General features: G+C 59.4%; 1 protein-coding gene across 3 annotated transcripts in view; it reads right to left on the minus strand.

The window, feature by feature from the left end:
• The window catches only part of PKD1 (polycystin 1, transient receptor potential channel interacting), an 80,530-nt gene that overhangs the window by 3,838 nt on the left and 61,150 nt on the right, over positions 1 to 15,542 (minus strand). For all 3 annotated transcript variants that reach the window (XM_063414622.1, XM_063414621.1, XM_063414623.1), the window contains exons 22-45: positions 14,961 to 15,105; positions 13,541 to 14,143; positions 12,952 to 13,108; positions 12,434 to 12,686; positions 11,729 to 11,924; positions 10,946 to 11,116; positions 9,942 to 10,085; positions 9,232 to 9,442; positions 8,549 to 8,675; positions 7,787 to 7,903; positions 7,597 to 7,646; positions 7,255 to 7,457; positions 6,701 to 6,800; positions 6,054 to 6,172; positions 5,479 to 5,681; positions 4,791 to 4,985; positions 4,432 to 4,571; positions 3,735 to 3,862; positions 2,940 to 3,105; positions 2,315 to 2,440; positions 1,995 to 2,169; positions 1,300 to 1,587; positions 841 to 975; positions 297 to 611 (exon numbers count right to left, since the gene is read on the minus strand). In XM_063414622.1, coding sequence (XP_063270692.1) covers positions 297 to 611; positions 841 to 975; positions 1,300 to 1,587; positions 1,995 to 2,169; positions 2,315 to 2,440; positions 2,940 to 3,105; positions 3,735 to 3,862; positions 4,432 to 4,571; positions 4,791 to 4,985; positions 5,479 to 5,681; positions 6,054 to 6,172; positions 6,701 to 6,800; positions 7,255 to 7,457; positions 7,597 to 7,646; positions 7,787 to 7,903; positions 8,549 to 8,675; positions 9,232 to 9,442; positions 9,942 to 10,085; positions 10,946 to 11,116; positions 11,729 to 11,924; positions 12,434 to 12,686; positions 12,952 to 13,108; positions 13,541 to 14,143; positions 14,961 to 15,105 — 4,467 coding nt within the window. The remainder of the gene's footprint in view (positions 1 to 296; positions 612 to 840; positions 976 to 1,299; positions 1,588 to 1,994; positions 2,170 to 2,314; positions 2,441 to 2,939; positions 3,106 to 3,734; positions 3,863 to 4,431; positions 4,572 to 4,790; positions 4,986 to 5,478; positions 5,682 to 6,053; positions 6,173 to 6,700; positions 6,801 to 7,254; positions 7,458 to 7,596; positions 7,647 to 7,786; positions 7,904 to 8,548; positions 8,676 to 9,231; positions 9,443 to 9,941; positions 10,086 to 10,945; positions 11,117 to 11,728; positions 11,925 to 12,433; positions 12,687 to 12,951; positions 13,109 to 13,540; positions 14,144 to 14,960; positions 15,106 to 15,542) is intronic.

Consider the following 15,542-nt stretch of genomic DNA (forward strand, 5'->3'; position numbering starts at 1 on the left):
AAGGGCAGAAAGGGGCAGGGTTAGGCCAGGGGCTGGGACACTGCAAACAGTTCCCTGGTGTGACAGGCATGGGCTGGATCCCAAAGCCACGTGGGACTGTGGGGCTGAGAAGGGGCAGGTGATGCCTGCACAGTTCCCCATCTCCCCTGGGCCCCCAGGGGGGACCCTGCTCCAGCCCTCGCCTGCCAGAGGAACGCAGCTGCAGGAAGGAGCCAGAGGCACGGCAAGGCTCAGGGTGGTGCGTGCTGCTCCGTGCCACCGGGCCCCTTCTCCACAGAGCCCCAGGCTGCCCTCACCTCCTTGGCTTTGCTGAAGCCCATCCACATCTTGAGCCTGCGCACGAACAGCTCGACCATCTCGTAGTCCTGGGGCTCGAAGGCGGGCCGGTAGAGCTCGAAGCGCATCTCGCGGTAGCTGTGGATCAGCACCGCCGCCAGCAGCCGCAGCAGCAGCCACAGCTCCAGCACGATGTAGCTGCTGCAGAAGAGGCAGTAGAGCCCCGGGGCCTCGGGCAGGCAGGGCCGGAGGCTGGCGCCGCCCCGCAGAAGGGCCAGCAGCAGCAGGAGGCTGCTGCCCACGCTGCGGAAGGACTCAGAGGAGGAGGAGAAGAGCTGCGGAGGGACAGAGATAAGATCAGAAGGGAGCAGCCCAAAGTGTTCCCCTGATCCTCAGTATCCCCTCCCACAGGGGTGGCTCACAAATGGGCTGGGACAGGGTGACAGGATGGGCAGAGTGCCCAGGGGACCCAGGGGCTTTGTTCATGTCATGCCAGGGTGAGGGAAAAGGGGCAGCAGGACCACCAGCAGACCCTCTGTGAGGGAGGGGGACAGGGGTGGTTACCAGGAAGCCGAGCTGGGCGTAGGCCAGGAGGAGGAGGGCAAAGGCCACCCCTGCAGCCATCAGCTCCTTCATGGACTTCTGGAAGGTCTTCCCAAACACCGACCACTGCCGGACGAAGCGCAGCTGCTGGGCAGCCTGCGGGGGGACAGGAGGGAGTTACACACACACCCCCAGCCCAGGAAAGGTCCCTCAAAGACGTGAGAAACCCAAACCCCAGCAGAGCACAAACACCCCAGTCTGCAGGCTCCTTGCAGACAGAATCATCCCATCAGCCACACTTGGCTGCATTCCCAAGGGAATCGAGGGCCCAGAGCCCTCAGGGACCCCAAGTGCACAGCAGAGACACCCGTGGCCTCCCTGCCACCCCCTCTGCCCTGGCAGGGCTCTGCAGGGGTGACAAGCACAGGAGGGCCAAAGCACCCACCCACCACCCCCGTGCTGCCCCCAGCCCGCCCGTACCTGCACGGTCAGGAGGAAGAGGAGGGACGCAGCCAGGCTGCTGAAGACGGAGCTCAGCAAGGCCACCTGGTAGAAGTTGGTGAAGCCCCTGCGGTTGCTGAGGTACCTGAGCCACTGCTGGTCAGCCAGGGTGGCCTGGCTGAGGTGCACCAGCACCGTGCACGTGGTGAGCAGGATGAAAACCCACTGGCTGTAGTTGCCCCACAGAGTGAAGTAGGCTCTGCCTTCCTTCTTGATGGCCAGAGACTCCGACACCACGAAGTAAACCACAAACAGCATGAGGAAAACCTGGGAAGGAGCAGAGAGGTTACCAGGAGAGGTTATGGGGAGATTACCAGGAGAGGAGGAATGGAGGAGTTACCAGGAGACGAGAGGACAAGCCCTGACTGCTGTGCTGCCCTGGGGGACCCTGCAGCACCCCAGGGCAGCAAAATCCCCCCAAACCAGGCCAAGTTCCACACTTGGGGCACCTCCTGCATCCTGCCCTGCCTTCCTGGCTCATCCAGCACCCCAATCTCTCCTGAAGCTCCCCAGTGCCCACACTCAGTGCCCCTGTGGCAGGGTGGCAGCGCCCAGGGGCTGAGGGCTCTGCTGACACCACAGCCAGGCAAGGTGACAGATGTGGGGACAGAGCAGCCTGGGGAAGGGTCCCCAGATCCCCCCATACAGGGGTGCAGAGGAGGCTCCCCACTGACCATCATGAGGAGCTGCAGGGTGACCCCCGCGCTGAGCCGCAGCAGGGGGAAGGGGCTGACGGTGACAGCGGCGATGGCCTGGCCGGCCCCGGGCAGCTCCAGGCGCAGCGTGACGGCCACGTGCAGGTCCACGCTGGGGTTGTACTGCAGCAGCTCCACAAACACTGCCCGGCTCCTGCAGAGGGACAGCAGCACCTCAGGGGCTGGGACAGCAGCAGCTCTCGGTGGGACACGGGTCCTGTGCCCCTGTGACACTCCAGCAGCGCCCCTGAGGAGCCCAGGTGACAGCAGGACACTCCCTCTGCCCCTGCCACACTCACATGTTGTCGATCCACGTGTGCTGCTGCAGGAATTCCAGCTGAGCCCTGCTCTCCTCCAGGGAAGGGCCCAGCTCCTGCACGTAGCCGCTGCTGTCGTAGAAGGAGATGTGGCCCCAGTACCAGATCCTGCAGAGGAAGAGGAGCCCTGGGTGAGGCTGAAGGACACTGGCTGTTCTCCTACATGGCAGGGCAGGATCAGGTGTGCAGATGCAGGTGCTGCCCCTCAGGATTTATTTCACAAGACGGATTACAGGGGTGCATTGATCCACCTCAGCACTCCCAACCTCAGAACAGCCCCAAGCCCTGTGGCAGCCCAGACATGCATGGAGATGCCTCTGGGGACAAACCAGGTGTGACTGATGTCCTGCCCAGTGTGCAGGACAACCTCCTGTCACCCTCGGGAGCAGAAATGTGGGGTGTTGGGTTCCCCTGCCCTGTCTGTGCCCCCAGAACTGCACAACATCTGGAATTTCCATGTCCATCCAACCTTTGCCAGGCTCAGGGGCTGAGGTGAGGGCTGGGAACAACCCAGGGTACCTGTAAAGACCTTAGAGAGGTCTGTAAGGGTCCCTGGAGGAGGGGCAGGGGTGGGAGCAGGGATGGGAGCAGGCAGGGCAGCCCTTACCCTGCCAGGTCGGGTGCTGAGTGTGCCCACGCCGCTGTTCCATTCCCGGCTGTGCTCTCCCAGCCCACTCCATAGTCAGCAGTGGCAAAGCTGTGCTGGTCAGTGCAGCTCCTCTGGGCACTGCCCATGCCCTGCAGGATGTCCTGGGCACTCTGCTGGCACTCAGCTGGAATGAGACCACCCTGTGAGCCCAGCACGGAGCTCACCTTCCCTCCCAACCCCTCCACTCATCCCCACAAGTGCACCACGGTGAGGAATGGGCATGCTCAAGTCAGAGATTCAGAAAAGGATGGATATTAATAATAAAAATAGAGAGCTGGCCAATGTAGGAGTCATTATATATCCATGCCACCAGGTCAGAGTGGATTAGCTGGGTACAAGTGGAGAGAACAGAGATATCCCAAATGGCCTTGGGTAACTGTGAACCAGCACTCTCTGGTCCCTGGATACATCAGTGGCTTCCAACTGCCAGAGGGCAGGGTTAGATGGGATACTGGGAAGGAATCTTCCCTGGGAGGGCGGGCAGGCCCTGGCACAGGGTGCCCAGAGAAGCTGGGCAGGGCCAGGCTGGACAGGGATTGGAGCACCCTGGGATAGTGGAAGGTGTCCCTGGATGGACTTTAAGGTCCCTCCCAGCCCAAACCCTTCCAGGATTCCACAATTCACTGCCCCAGTTCATCTCTGCAGAGCAGAACCACTGCCCCCCAACCTGTGCTGCCTCCCCTCAGCCCAACTGCCCCAGAGGTGCCCATTCCACCCCTCCAGGACTGTCACCTCCCCTGCCCTCCCTCGCACCTCCCCGCAGGCGGAGCTGGCGCAGCCGGGCCGTGCCCAGCGTGGTGCTGTGGCTCTCCTGGCCAGAGCCGTTGTTGTACAGGTAAGGGAGGAACACCTGAGACATCCACAGCCAAAACTGATCCGACCTGCAGGGGGAAGGTGTGAGATTGGTGTCAGAGACCTTGGGACATGAACAAGCCACACTGGTGTGCACAGAGAGCCAAGGGCTCTGCAGTGCCACACCCCCAACCCAGGGACCCCCAGTGCCACACTGGGCTGCTGGGAGCTCCCAGGGCTGTGGAAAACCAGCTGGGAATATTTAATCCAGTCAAACTCATGTGCAGAGCGAGGAAATGCAGACTCTGGACAAGATGCCATTTCTGGCTCTCGTGACCCTGTTCAAGGCTACAGCTCATGGCTGTAGATTCCACAGAAAGAGAAACTATTGTCTTTTAGAGCAGCTCCAGGAAGATCAACATCAGCTCCCACAGCCTCTTCCCACTGGGGAGATCATTAAACCTCAGAGAAATTAAACCTCTCAATCCCCAGAGCCCCTCTGCTCTCCAGGGGAGCAGCAGAACCACAGAGACAAGCAGGACCTGCTCAGTGCTGTGGAGTGCCCAGCTCCATGGGCACCAAGGGACCTTTTATGGGACAGACTGTGCAGCACAAGCCCCAGATCTGACCACCCTGGCCCCCCAGGGCTGGCAGGTACCTCTTGATGAGCAGGAAGTCGTTGCTGCCCAGCTGCTGCTTGATGGAGCTCTGCAGCAGGAAGGCCCGGCTGGTGCGGGAGGCGTCGCCGTAGTTGGTGAGCAGGACCACCAGCAAGAACATCATGTAGATGAGGAAATTCTGGGGAGCCAAGAGTAAAAATGGGATTGCATGGAAGGGCCGGATCCCAATCCTGCAGCAGAGCAGTGCTTTCCACGGCCACACAAAAAATCAGACCACAACACTGAGAAACTGAGGCAGACGCTGGAGCCAAGCACTCAGGGGATCCCAGCTGGACTGGGAGGACCCACACCCAGATGTGTCTGAGCCCGGGGCACCAGGCAGCAGGGGATGTCCCACCTTGAGCATCCTGTGCAGCAGTTTGACCTTCCTGGCCTCCTCCTTGGCCTGGAAGAGGGCAAACCCCTGCGGGGGCCGGACCTTGCTGATCCTCTCGGACACGTGTTCCACGCAGGGCTGCTCCACCAGGGTGTCGTCCTCCTCTGGGTGCAGCCTCTTGGCAACCAGGGAGAAGTAGAGGGCCTCCAGCAGCACCTGGGACACAGGGAGAGTGCTGAGCCTGCAGGGAGCTGTGCCACCTCAGCATTCCAGCAGCAGCTCCCACGGGCACAGCCAGCATGGCACAGCTCCTACCTGCACCTTCAAACCAAGTGCCACCAGCCCTGCCACCAGCCCTGCCTCTCCTACTGCTGCTGGTGTCCACACCCTACCCTTTCTGAGGGATATGGGGATGGGAGAGACCATCCAGGGCACACAGCGTCCACTCTGACCCAATTTCCTTGTGGAAGGGGCTGCCCAGGGCAGTGGTGGATTCACCACGCCTGGAAGTGTTCAAAACCCACATGGATGTGGCACATGGGGACACAGGTTAGTGGTGAACACACTGGTGGTGCGTGATGGACTTGGTAATTTTAAAGGGCTTTTCCAACCTTAACAATTCCATGACTGTGATTAGCAGCTGGACAGGTTAATTGCAGCTGTTAATTCCACGTACAGGTCTGTGCTACTGCCCCGGTGCCATACTCACCTTCAGGGGCTCCCAGACCAGGAACGATGCCAGAAAGCTGAAAATCCCTGAGATAAGCCACATGAGGGCCACGCTGGAGGAGAAGCCCACCCCGATCCAGACGGAGACGGCGGCGGAGGCGGCGAAGAGCAGGAGGCTGATGGCGTGAGCCAGCAGGGAGCACCAGGGAGGCAGCAGGCGCTTCCTGAACGCCGGGTCTGCAACTGGGAGGGGCAGGAGAGGGGGGAGAGCAGCGTGATGGAAGGGCTGGGCTCAGCACTCATCCCAGCTGAGAGCCCGCCACCGGTCCTGGGTGAGTTTGGAGGGGTCATCCCCAACATTTCTGCTGCAGAGGGTGCAGGGAGCAGAGCAACTGGGGCAGGAGGGAGCAGAGCCCTCCCAGGGGAACTGTCACAGCACAAGTGCTGCCCTGGGGCTTACTGAGATCCAGGCTCCAAGAGAAGCTGGCAGGAAATAGCAGCGATATCCCAGCAGCCCTTCCTAAGGCTCCTTTTCTGTTTTATTTCCAATTTACCCCACTGTGCCTCTGAAGAGCTGCAGTGTGGGATGGGCCCTGTCCCCGCACACCCTCGTACCTGTCCAGGTGGACTTGGCTGATCTGCTCACTTCCCTGGGAGGAGGTGCCACGCTCTGCCCTTTGTCGTTCAGCCTCTGCATCATGACAGTCTCCACCTTCTCCCCGAACACGCTGGACCTGCCAGGACAGGGGAGCCTGCTGAGAGCTGTGTCACCACTGGCTCTGTGCTGAGCAGGCACCAAGGGGGCTGAACTGCAGTGCCAGCAGCAGTGCTGGGACATCACACACGTCCCCAGGGCACAGACACTGCCCTGTGCCTCAAGGACAGGCCTGACAGTCCCTCCCTTCCCTTGGCCTGCCACTGCAGGCTGCCAGCCCTGGGGTGGTGGCCAGGGTGCCCAGCAGGGTGTCCTGGGCATGGTAACACAACAGAGATTTGGGTGGAATCCCCTTCTCCCTCCCATCAGTGCTGTGAAGTGAGCCCTCATCCCAGCACTGTGCCCACAGCCCTGAAGTGCTGGAGACACAGCGGTGGCTCCAGGTGGCTCCTGGAAGGGTGACAGTGCCCTCCTGGAGCTGTGGGGGCTGCAGGAGCCATGGCCAGCAGGGACAGAGTGACCCATGAAAGCATCCCAGACCCAGCTCAGCTGGGTGTGAGGGCAGGAGGCTCTGGCCCCACGGGGACTCAGCTCCCCAGACACTCACAGGCCTGAGATCAGATCTGTTTCTGCCCTCATGTACGGCCCCAGGTCCTGGGAGATGCCGCTGGCTCCGTCTGCCAGGATCTGCCGGATCAGATCCTCATCTGGGAAAGAGAGAGCACAGACAGCATTGGCAGGAGCTCAGCACCACACCAGGGCACAGCTCAGCCACATGTGAACTGGGGAGGAGGAGGAGGAGGGTCACAGTGATGTCCTTGTCCCTGGAACAGCCCTCCCCTGCTCCCTGTCCATCCCAGCCTAGCCACAGTGCTGGGCAGGGAACTGCTGCTTCGGAAGGCCAAGCTCTCCTTCTCCAGCCTCTTCCAGAGGCTCAGGGTCACACTGTGGCTTTGAAAGCAGTGAGGAAGAGCTGGCTGCTGGCAGCGTTCCCATGGGAACACCCCTCTCCTGGCCCCAGTCTGCTGGCATGGTGGGACCACCCATGGCAGGATTTCTGCCCTCCCAGACTCAGCACACACAGCCCTCCTCCCCTGCCCTGCCGCTGGGGACGGCAGCAGCTCTGCTGCTCCACCTCTGCCCCGAGCCAGCAGGGCTCACCTGAGGCCGAGAAGTACCGGGGCTGTCCCTGGTGAATCCCAAGGGACAAAGCGTCCTCCTCGGTGGCCAGCGGGGCCTCCAGCCCCAGGTGGCGGCTGGCCCGGCCTCTCTTCAGCTTCTGGATGGTGTTGCCCATGATGGAGGGGTCACTCAGCAGGTCTGGCCAGCTGAGCAGGGCCTCGCTGGAGGGCCACGGCACCAGGCTGTGGGGAAGGGGAACGGGGGCGTCAGGAACGAGGGGAGCACGAGAAAAGGAACTGTGTGGGACTGCAGAGGCAAACAGCTGTGGGAGCCAAGCCCTGGCTCCAGCCCTGCTGGCTCCATCCTCAGAAACTCACTCACCTCTTGGAGTCCTCCAGGAACAGATCTGTTTTGGTTTGCTCAGAGAAGGCCTGCAGGGAACAGAAAAGATTCAGGAACGTGACACGGGTCTGTGCCTGGTCAAAGCAGTGGGCTGGGAACATCAGGAGGCACTGAGCTGCTCTCAGCCCACACCTCCAGGAGCTGCCCAGCTGTGGCAGGGAGCAGTTACCTCTGCCTGGAGCCCGGGGAAGGTGGGGAAGGAGCTGTCAAGGATTGAGGAGTCCAGGTAGTTGTCGATCTCCAGGGACTGCTGGTCTGAGTGAGTCACTGTGTGGCTGATGGAGACCTGCAGGGCACAGGAGGAGGGACAGAGGTGGCACTGCCACTGAGACCAGGCACATGCCCATCCTCCACCGCCTCCCAGTGCCACAACCAGGGCCAGGCGGGCTGTCCCAGGTACAAGCCCCCAGGAAGCCCCTGAGTCTGAAAGCTTTTCCTGTGTGCTCTCAGCAGCATCAGCCACATTTGCTGCTCATCAGTCCCCCGAGCAGCTGGCTGCAATACTTAATGAGGCTGCTAATTGTGCCTAACTAGTCAGTAAATCCCCAGCTAATCCCTGCCCAGCTGCCTCAGCACAGCTCTGCTCAGCTGAGTTTGTACCCAGGGCAGACATTAGAGAGGCTCCACTGAGCAGCTCCTGGGCTCCTGCCTTGGGCATTGCCTGTCACACTGAAATCCTGAGGGAGGAAGTGCCTAAACAGCTTCTAAAATCTGCTTTTTTGGTGCCTGGGCACTGCCAGAGGCCAGCAGTGACCTGAGCTCAGGGAGGGGGCAGAGGCTGGGGAAGGGTCTGGCCCTGGTGCAGCACAAGGCAAGTGCAGAGCCCAGCAGGAGGAGTGAGGTCCTAGTAAAGGCAGAATTCAGGCTCCCAAAAGCAAACCTGGTGGCTTCCCACCCAATCTGAGCAGCCTCCAATCATCCCCCTCCTTACCTTGCCACGAGCCATCCGGAAGAGAAATAAAATGACCAGGTAGAGAGGGTAAACCACCACGCTGGACACCAGGCCGACAGCCACCGTGTCCACGCTGACCGGGATCAGGCTGGACACGGCCACGTTGCTGCAGGGAAGCAAGAGGGACCAGAGGAGGTGTCAGCACAGCATTTGGGGTGGCCAGGTAAGCCAGGAGACACAAGTGCACAGCCAGTGTGGAATTGCATTTTATGGAAATGGTTTGCTCTGGTTCACCCTTTCCATAAAATGCAATTCCACAAGCCAGGAATTCCAGATGTGCACAGGAGGAAATCAGCCTGGAAACCAAAATCTGACAGAGTTTTTGGTCATCCATCGTCCATGCCCTGGTCCCAGACTCCTCAGAATGGGGAGGGCAGACTCAAGGCACGAGCAGGGGAGCTCCTGCCAGCAGATGCAGGATGTGTCCTGCCCCAGGGGGACAGGCAGGAGGGCCCGAGCAGGCTGGGACGGGGACACACCTGAGGTGGACACTGCCACCACACCATGGACACACCTGAGTGGACACTGCCCACCACACACACCTGAGTGGACACTGCCCACCACACCATGGACACACCTGAGTGGACACTGCCCACCACACACACCTGAGTGGACACTGCCCACCACACACACCTGAGGTGGACACTGCCCACCACACACACCTGAGGTGGACGCTGCCCACCACGCCGTACCACACGGCGTTGGCGCAGAGGAAGAGGAAGATGAGGAGGCAGCAGCAGGTGGCCCTCTGGAGGCGGGTGAAGCGGGAGCGGGGCGGGCGGTCCCACAGGGACAGCCACACGTGCTTCTCGAAGAACCCGCGCTGCAGCTCCGCCACGAAGATCCGCCAGAAGCTCCTCAGCTCGCTCTCACCTGGGGACACAGGGACAGGCTCAGGGTGGCTGCACCGCTGTGGGGACGTGGCTGAGCCGGCCAAATCCCTCCCAGAAACTCCAGAGAATCCACACTGCAGCCACAGGGTCCCTCCTCAGGCAGTGCCCCAGGTGGGAGGATGAGTGGCTGGAAAAGCCGCCCAGCAGAAAAGGATCTGGGGGTGACAGGGGCTGGACATGAGCCCAGCTGTGTCCAGGTGGGCAAGAGGCCAATGGCACCTGGCTTGTACAAACAGTGCCTGTCCCTTGTGCAGGGCACTGCTGAGAAACCTCCAAGCCAATCCTGGGGTCAGTTCTGGGAACCTCACAAGAAGAAAGACATGGAGGGGCTGGAGCGTGTCTGGAGAAGGGAACAGAGCTGGGGAAGGGGCTGGAGCACCAGGAGCGGCTGAGGGAGCTGGGAAAGGGGCCCAGCCTGGAGAAGAGGAGGGGCCCAGGCACCAGGGGTGAGAAGGACCCAGGGGATGTGGGGCACTCACTGGCAGCAAACACCTCCCTCTCCACCAGGCCATCGTTGTCCTCGCTCTCCACTGACAGCCAGTCGTTCACCAGGAAGAAATAGCTCTTGCTGCTCTGCAGGTCCCGCACGATGACGTGCTGCAGGTACCACGAGGGGCTCAGTCCTGAACGGGGGGACACAAAGGAATTGCTGCAGGGCACACACTCTGTGGGAGCCTGCAAAGCTGGGGGAACACATGAGCACTGCCAGAGGGACAGTGACATGGCTGCCATTGATAGGCACTGCACAGCACCCACGAGGGAAGCGTGGCACAGCCAGGTCACCCTGTGTGGAATCCTTTGAACCCCTCAGGGGAATTGCCAGGGCCTTGCCCTGGAAGAATATACTAGAGAGTCTGCACCTAGGCTGAAAGAGAAGACTTCCCCCATGGTGCCTTGCAATACTGTGTGATCTAGCCCAGTTCTGCTCTCCCCATATGCCCCTAATTCTCATGATTTCTCCTTTCCTTGTTTCCCCACTGGCTGTGGAATCCCTGGTGGCCCTGCCCTGTGTCCCTTGTAGGTCACTGCCCTTTGCCCTGCCCTTTGTGCCACCCCTGTGCCCTCAGACCATTGGTTCCTGACCCCATACTCAACCCTGTGCACACCACATGGTCGGGGCTTTTGTCCCTGATTCCCTTTGGCATGCTGGAATAAACCTTGGCTGGAATTTATCACACAAAGACCCTTCCTGCCTGTCTCTGCTGACCTAGCCGTAGTGTGTGTCGTGTGTGGACTTGACTGCTTTGCCTGAATGCTTCCCAGGCAGCCTTTCCAAGAGAGATGGATTTTGGGAAACTCGTAGCAGCAATCACCATCTAAACCCCAAGCATTATGACATTTATGGCCACAGTGCACAGCACTCTGCACCCTCTGTGTCTGGGGTGGCACCTGGCCAGGGTCTGAAGGAGTCTGCACGTCCCCCCACAGCGTCCCCCCACAGTGTCCCCCCAGTCCAGTGGTTCCCCAAGCCCCCCAGTCCCACCTTTGTTGTCGTGCCAGATGCGGATGCGCCAGATGCTGCCCAGGCTGCGCTCCGTGGCGATCTGGAACACGTCCAGGCTGTTGCGGTGGAAGGCGCTGTCCCCGTCCAGGTGTCTGTGGCCACTCTTATTGTCCACCCCGTACAGGGCGATGCCCACGTGGGCTGTGGTCCCTACAGGGAAGGAAGGGGCTCCCTCAGGGAAGCCCACCCGAGGTGCAGCTGCTCCCCAGCCCTGCCTGTGACAGCTCTGTCTGCAAACCCAGCCCCCAAAGAGAAGCCAAACTCAGTGCCTGTATGCTGCTGGGAAAGGTTCAGAACAAAGTGATGGATCCTGGAGGATGGCAAAAGAATCCATCCAAAGGGCCAGCTGGGCAGGAGAGGGTCAGAAGTGAGGAACAATCTCTGCCTCTGCAACTACAGCCCAGTCAAGGAAGGCAGGATGGGGGAATTTCTTTCCTGGGTGGTTCCCTCCAGCAGCAATTGGTTGTCTCACCACAACAGCCAGTGGCAGAGCAGCCTGGGCTAATGGAACGTGTCCCTGCCCATGTCAGGAGTTTGGAACCAGAAGGTTTTTGAGAAACCTTCCAACCCCAACCATTCTCTTGATCTGCCCCATCATCCCACAATAAAATCTGGGAATGCTGTGGGAAGCCTGGACTGAAGCTGCAGCTCAGCTCTGGGCCCTGCGGGGAGCATTCAGAGTGTGACGTGCTGAGGTGGGACCTCAGGTGAACCACAGGTGTCCCCCTGGCACCCAGGCAGGGCAGCAGGCTGTGGGCTCACCTGATCCCCTGCCCCAGCCCGTTTTCACCAGGATCTCGTATTTGTACATCCCGTTCTTGCCGCAGAAGGGAATCACCCCCACGCGGTTCATGTCGATCACGTCCAGCTTGTGCACGATCAGCGCGGCCACCGAGTAGGTGACGAAGCACACGGCACACGTCAGCAGCACGATGTAGTTCAGCCCTGGGCCTGGAGCCTGCAGAAGAGGAAAGAGCTGAGAGGCAGCCCCAGGAGGGTCTTGTTCCCGTTCCCTGCCCCGTTCCTGGTCATGGCTCCACTCACAGCCGTGGCCCCTCCTCAGCTGCCAGGAGCTCCCTGCTCCCGCTCAGGGCACAGGGACACAGCCAGGAAGAGCTGCAGGCCCCAGGGACAGGGAGCAGCTGGCAAGTGCGACTGCCTGGGATCAAACAGTGCTGGGTGACAGCTGGGAGGAACCTTTGGCATCTCCCTAAGAGGGGAACACAGTGCAAGGTGTCCAGGCCAGGGACTAAAGCCATCTGCAAAGTCTGTTTCCAGCCAGGATTCCCAACCAGGGGACACAGCTTCCCCTGAGCTGTGCCCCTCTGCACTCCCAAAGGCTCCCAGATGCCTGTGCTGGTGCCAGCTTGGACATAAAACCAACAGGGGCCTATGGCTTTGCTCCAGGTGACAACAACCTGTTCTATGTGTGACAGCACTGCACAGCCTCTGCTTCGCTGTACTCACGGGAAAGATGAACTGGACAGAGTTTGGGGGCACAAACAGGCTGGCCCCAAAGGCTGTGAGGTGCTGGGTCAAGCACACGGCCTGGTCTGGCCTGGTCTCCTCCAGGGGGATGATTCCTTCTGTCTTCCAGCGCTTCTCCTGCTCGCTGAAGTACTGGCACAGGGACGTGTACAGCCCCAGGGTCACCTCCACCGCTGACCAGCTGAAGTGGTTGGTGATGTTCAGGTAGTATTTCTGGATGGGGTCGTCCGTTCTGGAGAAGGAAAGAGCAAGGAGGTGACTCCCTGCCTCCTGAAGGGACACCAGCCCCACCCTGGTGAAGGTGTGCCTAGGGAAAGCTTCCAGCTGCAGGGGCAGGGATGCACTCAAAAAGGAGGAAAATCCAGGTGAATTTGGTGTAATTTACACCCTTCGGCTGTGCAGACATTCAGGGGCTGCACAGACCACCTGAGCACCCCTCACATGCATCCACAGCACAGCCTGACGCTGCCAGGGACTGCCAGGGAGGCTTCTCTTACCTGGGTGAGGTGAAGAAGGTGTAGAGCTTGTGGTCACTCCCAGCCAGGGCGTCCAGGGTGATCCTCTTGGAGGCAGAGCAGTTGTGCTCGTTGGGCTCGGGCTCATGGTGGAGATAGGCCATGATGAAGGGCTCAGGCTCACTGGCCAGGTAATGCTCTGTGGGGAGGGGAAGAACAGAAAGGGCTTTAAAAAACCCCTGGGAGACTCAACCACAGCTCTGCTGCCAGCACTGGGGCCCAGGGAAGAAGGAATGCAGGGAGCTGTGGGAGATGCTTCTGCAGACTGTGATTCCTCAGTGTGTGATCCCTGAGCACTGGACACCATTGGGCCTGCCTGGGAGAGGGACTGGACAATGCCTTCCAGGGCTAACGTGGCTCAACAGAAGGGCTGGGAAAAGCAAAAGACTTCCAGAAGGCCAGAATCCACAAGCAAGGATGATATTGGGCATGGAGATTGTCCAGAATCTCAACCATGCAGCGTGGAACCTGCTGCTGCCACCCAGCATCCCTCCCACACTGGTTATCCCTCACACCCAGCCCTCCTCTCCCACAGGAAGGACTAACAAAGAGCTGGATTTGTCTGCTTTACCATTGAGGACTCTGTAGGTGAGCTGGAAGTGCAGTCCTGCATCCCTGTTGTTGCTCTCCATGATCACAATCAGGTTCACAGACGCTCTTGCCTCGATGACATCAGTGCCAGCCACGAGGTTTTCGGGCTCTGTGCTGTTTGACACCATCACAGTGATGGCTTTTTCAGAGTCCAGGCTCCCGATGGGGATCTGCACCCCGGTGTGTGTCTGGAACTCCATGGAGGCCACCTTGGTGGACACGGTGTAGTTGCTGATGTACCCAAAAGGGAAGGGATTGGAGTCCACTTGGAACATGACTTGGATGACATCCGTCAGGTTGGAAAGGGTGGAGTTGAAGGCCTGGGGGATGGAGAACTGGCAGTTTGGTGTGTTTTCGTAGCAAAGCAAGTTGAAGGGGTCAGACCTCTTGCCTGTGGCCTTTATTTCTCCTCCCACCAGCTCGAGGGGCTCCTCGTTCAGCACCCGGGATTTCATGAGGATTCGCATCAGGCTGGAGGACAGGTTGTAGGCTTTGGGAGCCAGCAGCAAATTGTGAGAATCAGCAAGCAGCTCCTGGGGCTTGGATTCTTGTGAAACTGTATTGACAAGGTGGATCAGGTCACCTGCCAGGAGAGAAATGAAGAGGAAGTGGATAACTGAACAGCCTGGGTAACTGCTGCAGTCAGGAGGACACCTGACACCTTCCCAAAGTGATCACACAAGGCTTCCCTTGCTGTCTTCTCCCTGTTCCTCTGCACATGACCTTCCCCACTGCAGCGTTCATAACCCAGAGCTAAAAGCAAAGCTGTCAGCACTTCCTGCAGCCTCTCTAATCTACCAGGTTTGGTGAGGAATATTTAATCACAACACACTTGATTTCCCTCCTGTGTAGTGAGGAGAATCAGAGCTCAGGAAACAGGGAGGGAACGGATAAAATAAACATATGTTCCTAGGTTTCTGCACTATAAAGTGCACAACACTCAGAAAGGAGTGAGGAGGTAACAAGGGGTGCAGAGAAGGTGTCTCTGCTTCCCCCCAGGTCACCCAGGTGGGAATTCCACCCAGTGCTCCCAGATGCCCCAGTGAGGTTTGACAGCCTCCTTGGACACCAACCAGGAAGACAAGCATCTGGAAGCCATAGCTGTTACTCATTGTTTACTAAAAAGAGAATCCCCTGGAGTATCAGGGAGCTTATTAGCAGTATTAGTGAGTTATATTAACAACTGTCAGTTCTAAATGTCCACAGAGCAGCTGCCAAAACTGGGACAACCCTGGGAAAAGTGCAGGGAGAAGAGAGGGCTGGGATGCCACACTCCAAATGGCAGGTGCCATTTCCTAAAAACCTGGGCCAAAGCCCAAATGGCAGAGGAGGGGGCCTGAAAGCTCCCCTCAGCCTGCTCCTGGCCCTGGTCCCCTGTCCCCACACAGGACAAAGCTCACCTGTGATGTTGAGGATGTTGTCGGCGATGCCGGTCGGTGTCACCATGCCCTGGGTGGTCTCCCCCTGCAGAATGGTCATCATGGTCTCCAGCTTGTTCAGGGTCCTGGTCAGGCATGACTTGCACACCAGCTCCTTGCTCACCACCTGCAGAGGGACCGGGGTGTGAGAGAGCAGGAACAGCCCAGGGACAGCCCAGCAGGCTCGGCCCTGAGGAGACCTTTCCACTCTGAAAGTGCCCCGTGCTCTGTCCACCCTGGGGAGGGGACAGAGAGGTTGCCCTGCTCACACTGAGAGTGACCAGCAAATTCTTGGTGTCTCCAAGACTCTTCCATCTCCCTGCCGTGACATTCCAAAGTGCCAGGCAGAGGATGCCTGGCAGAGGATGCTTTTGGGTTGGGAAGAGGAATAAAGGGAGGAAACTGTTGCCCAGAGAAGCTGTGGCTGCTCCATCCCTGGACTTGTTCAAGGCCAGCTTGGACAGGGCTTGGAGCAACCTGATCCTTCCAGCCCAAGCCATTCCAGGATTCTGTGATTCTAAATTCAGGTTCTCTGGTGTGCACTCGTGAGGACCAGGCACATCT

Source organism: Prinia subflava, chromosome 17 (genome assembly GCF_021018805.1).
Source record: "Prinia subflava isolate CZ2003 ecotype Zambia chromosome 17, Cam_Psub_1.2, whole genome shotgun sequence".
NCBI lineage: Eukaryota > Metazoa > Chordata > Aves > Passeriformes > Cisticolidae > Prinia > Prinia subflava.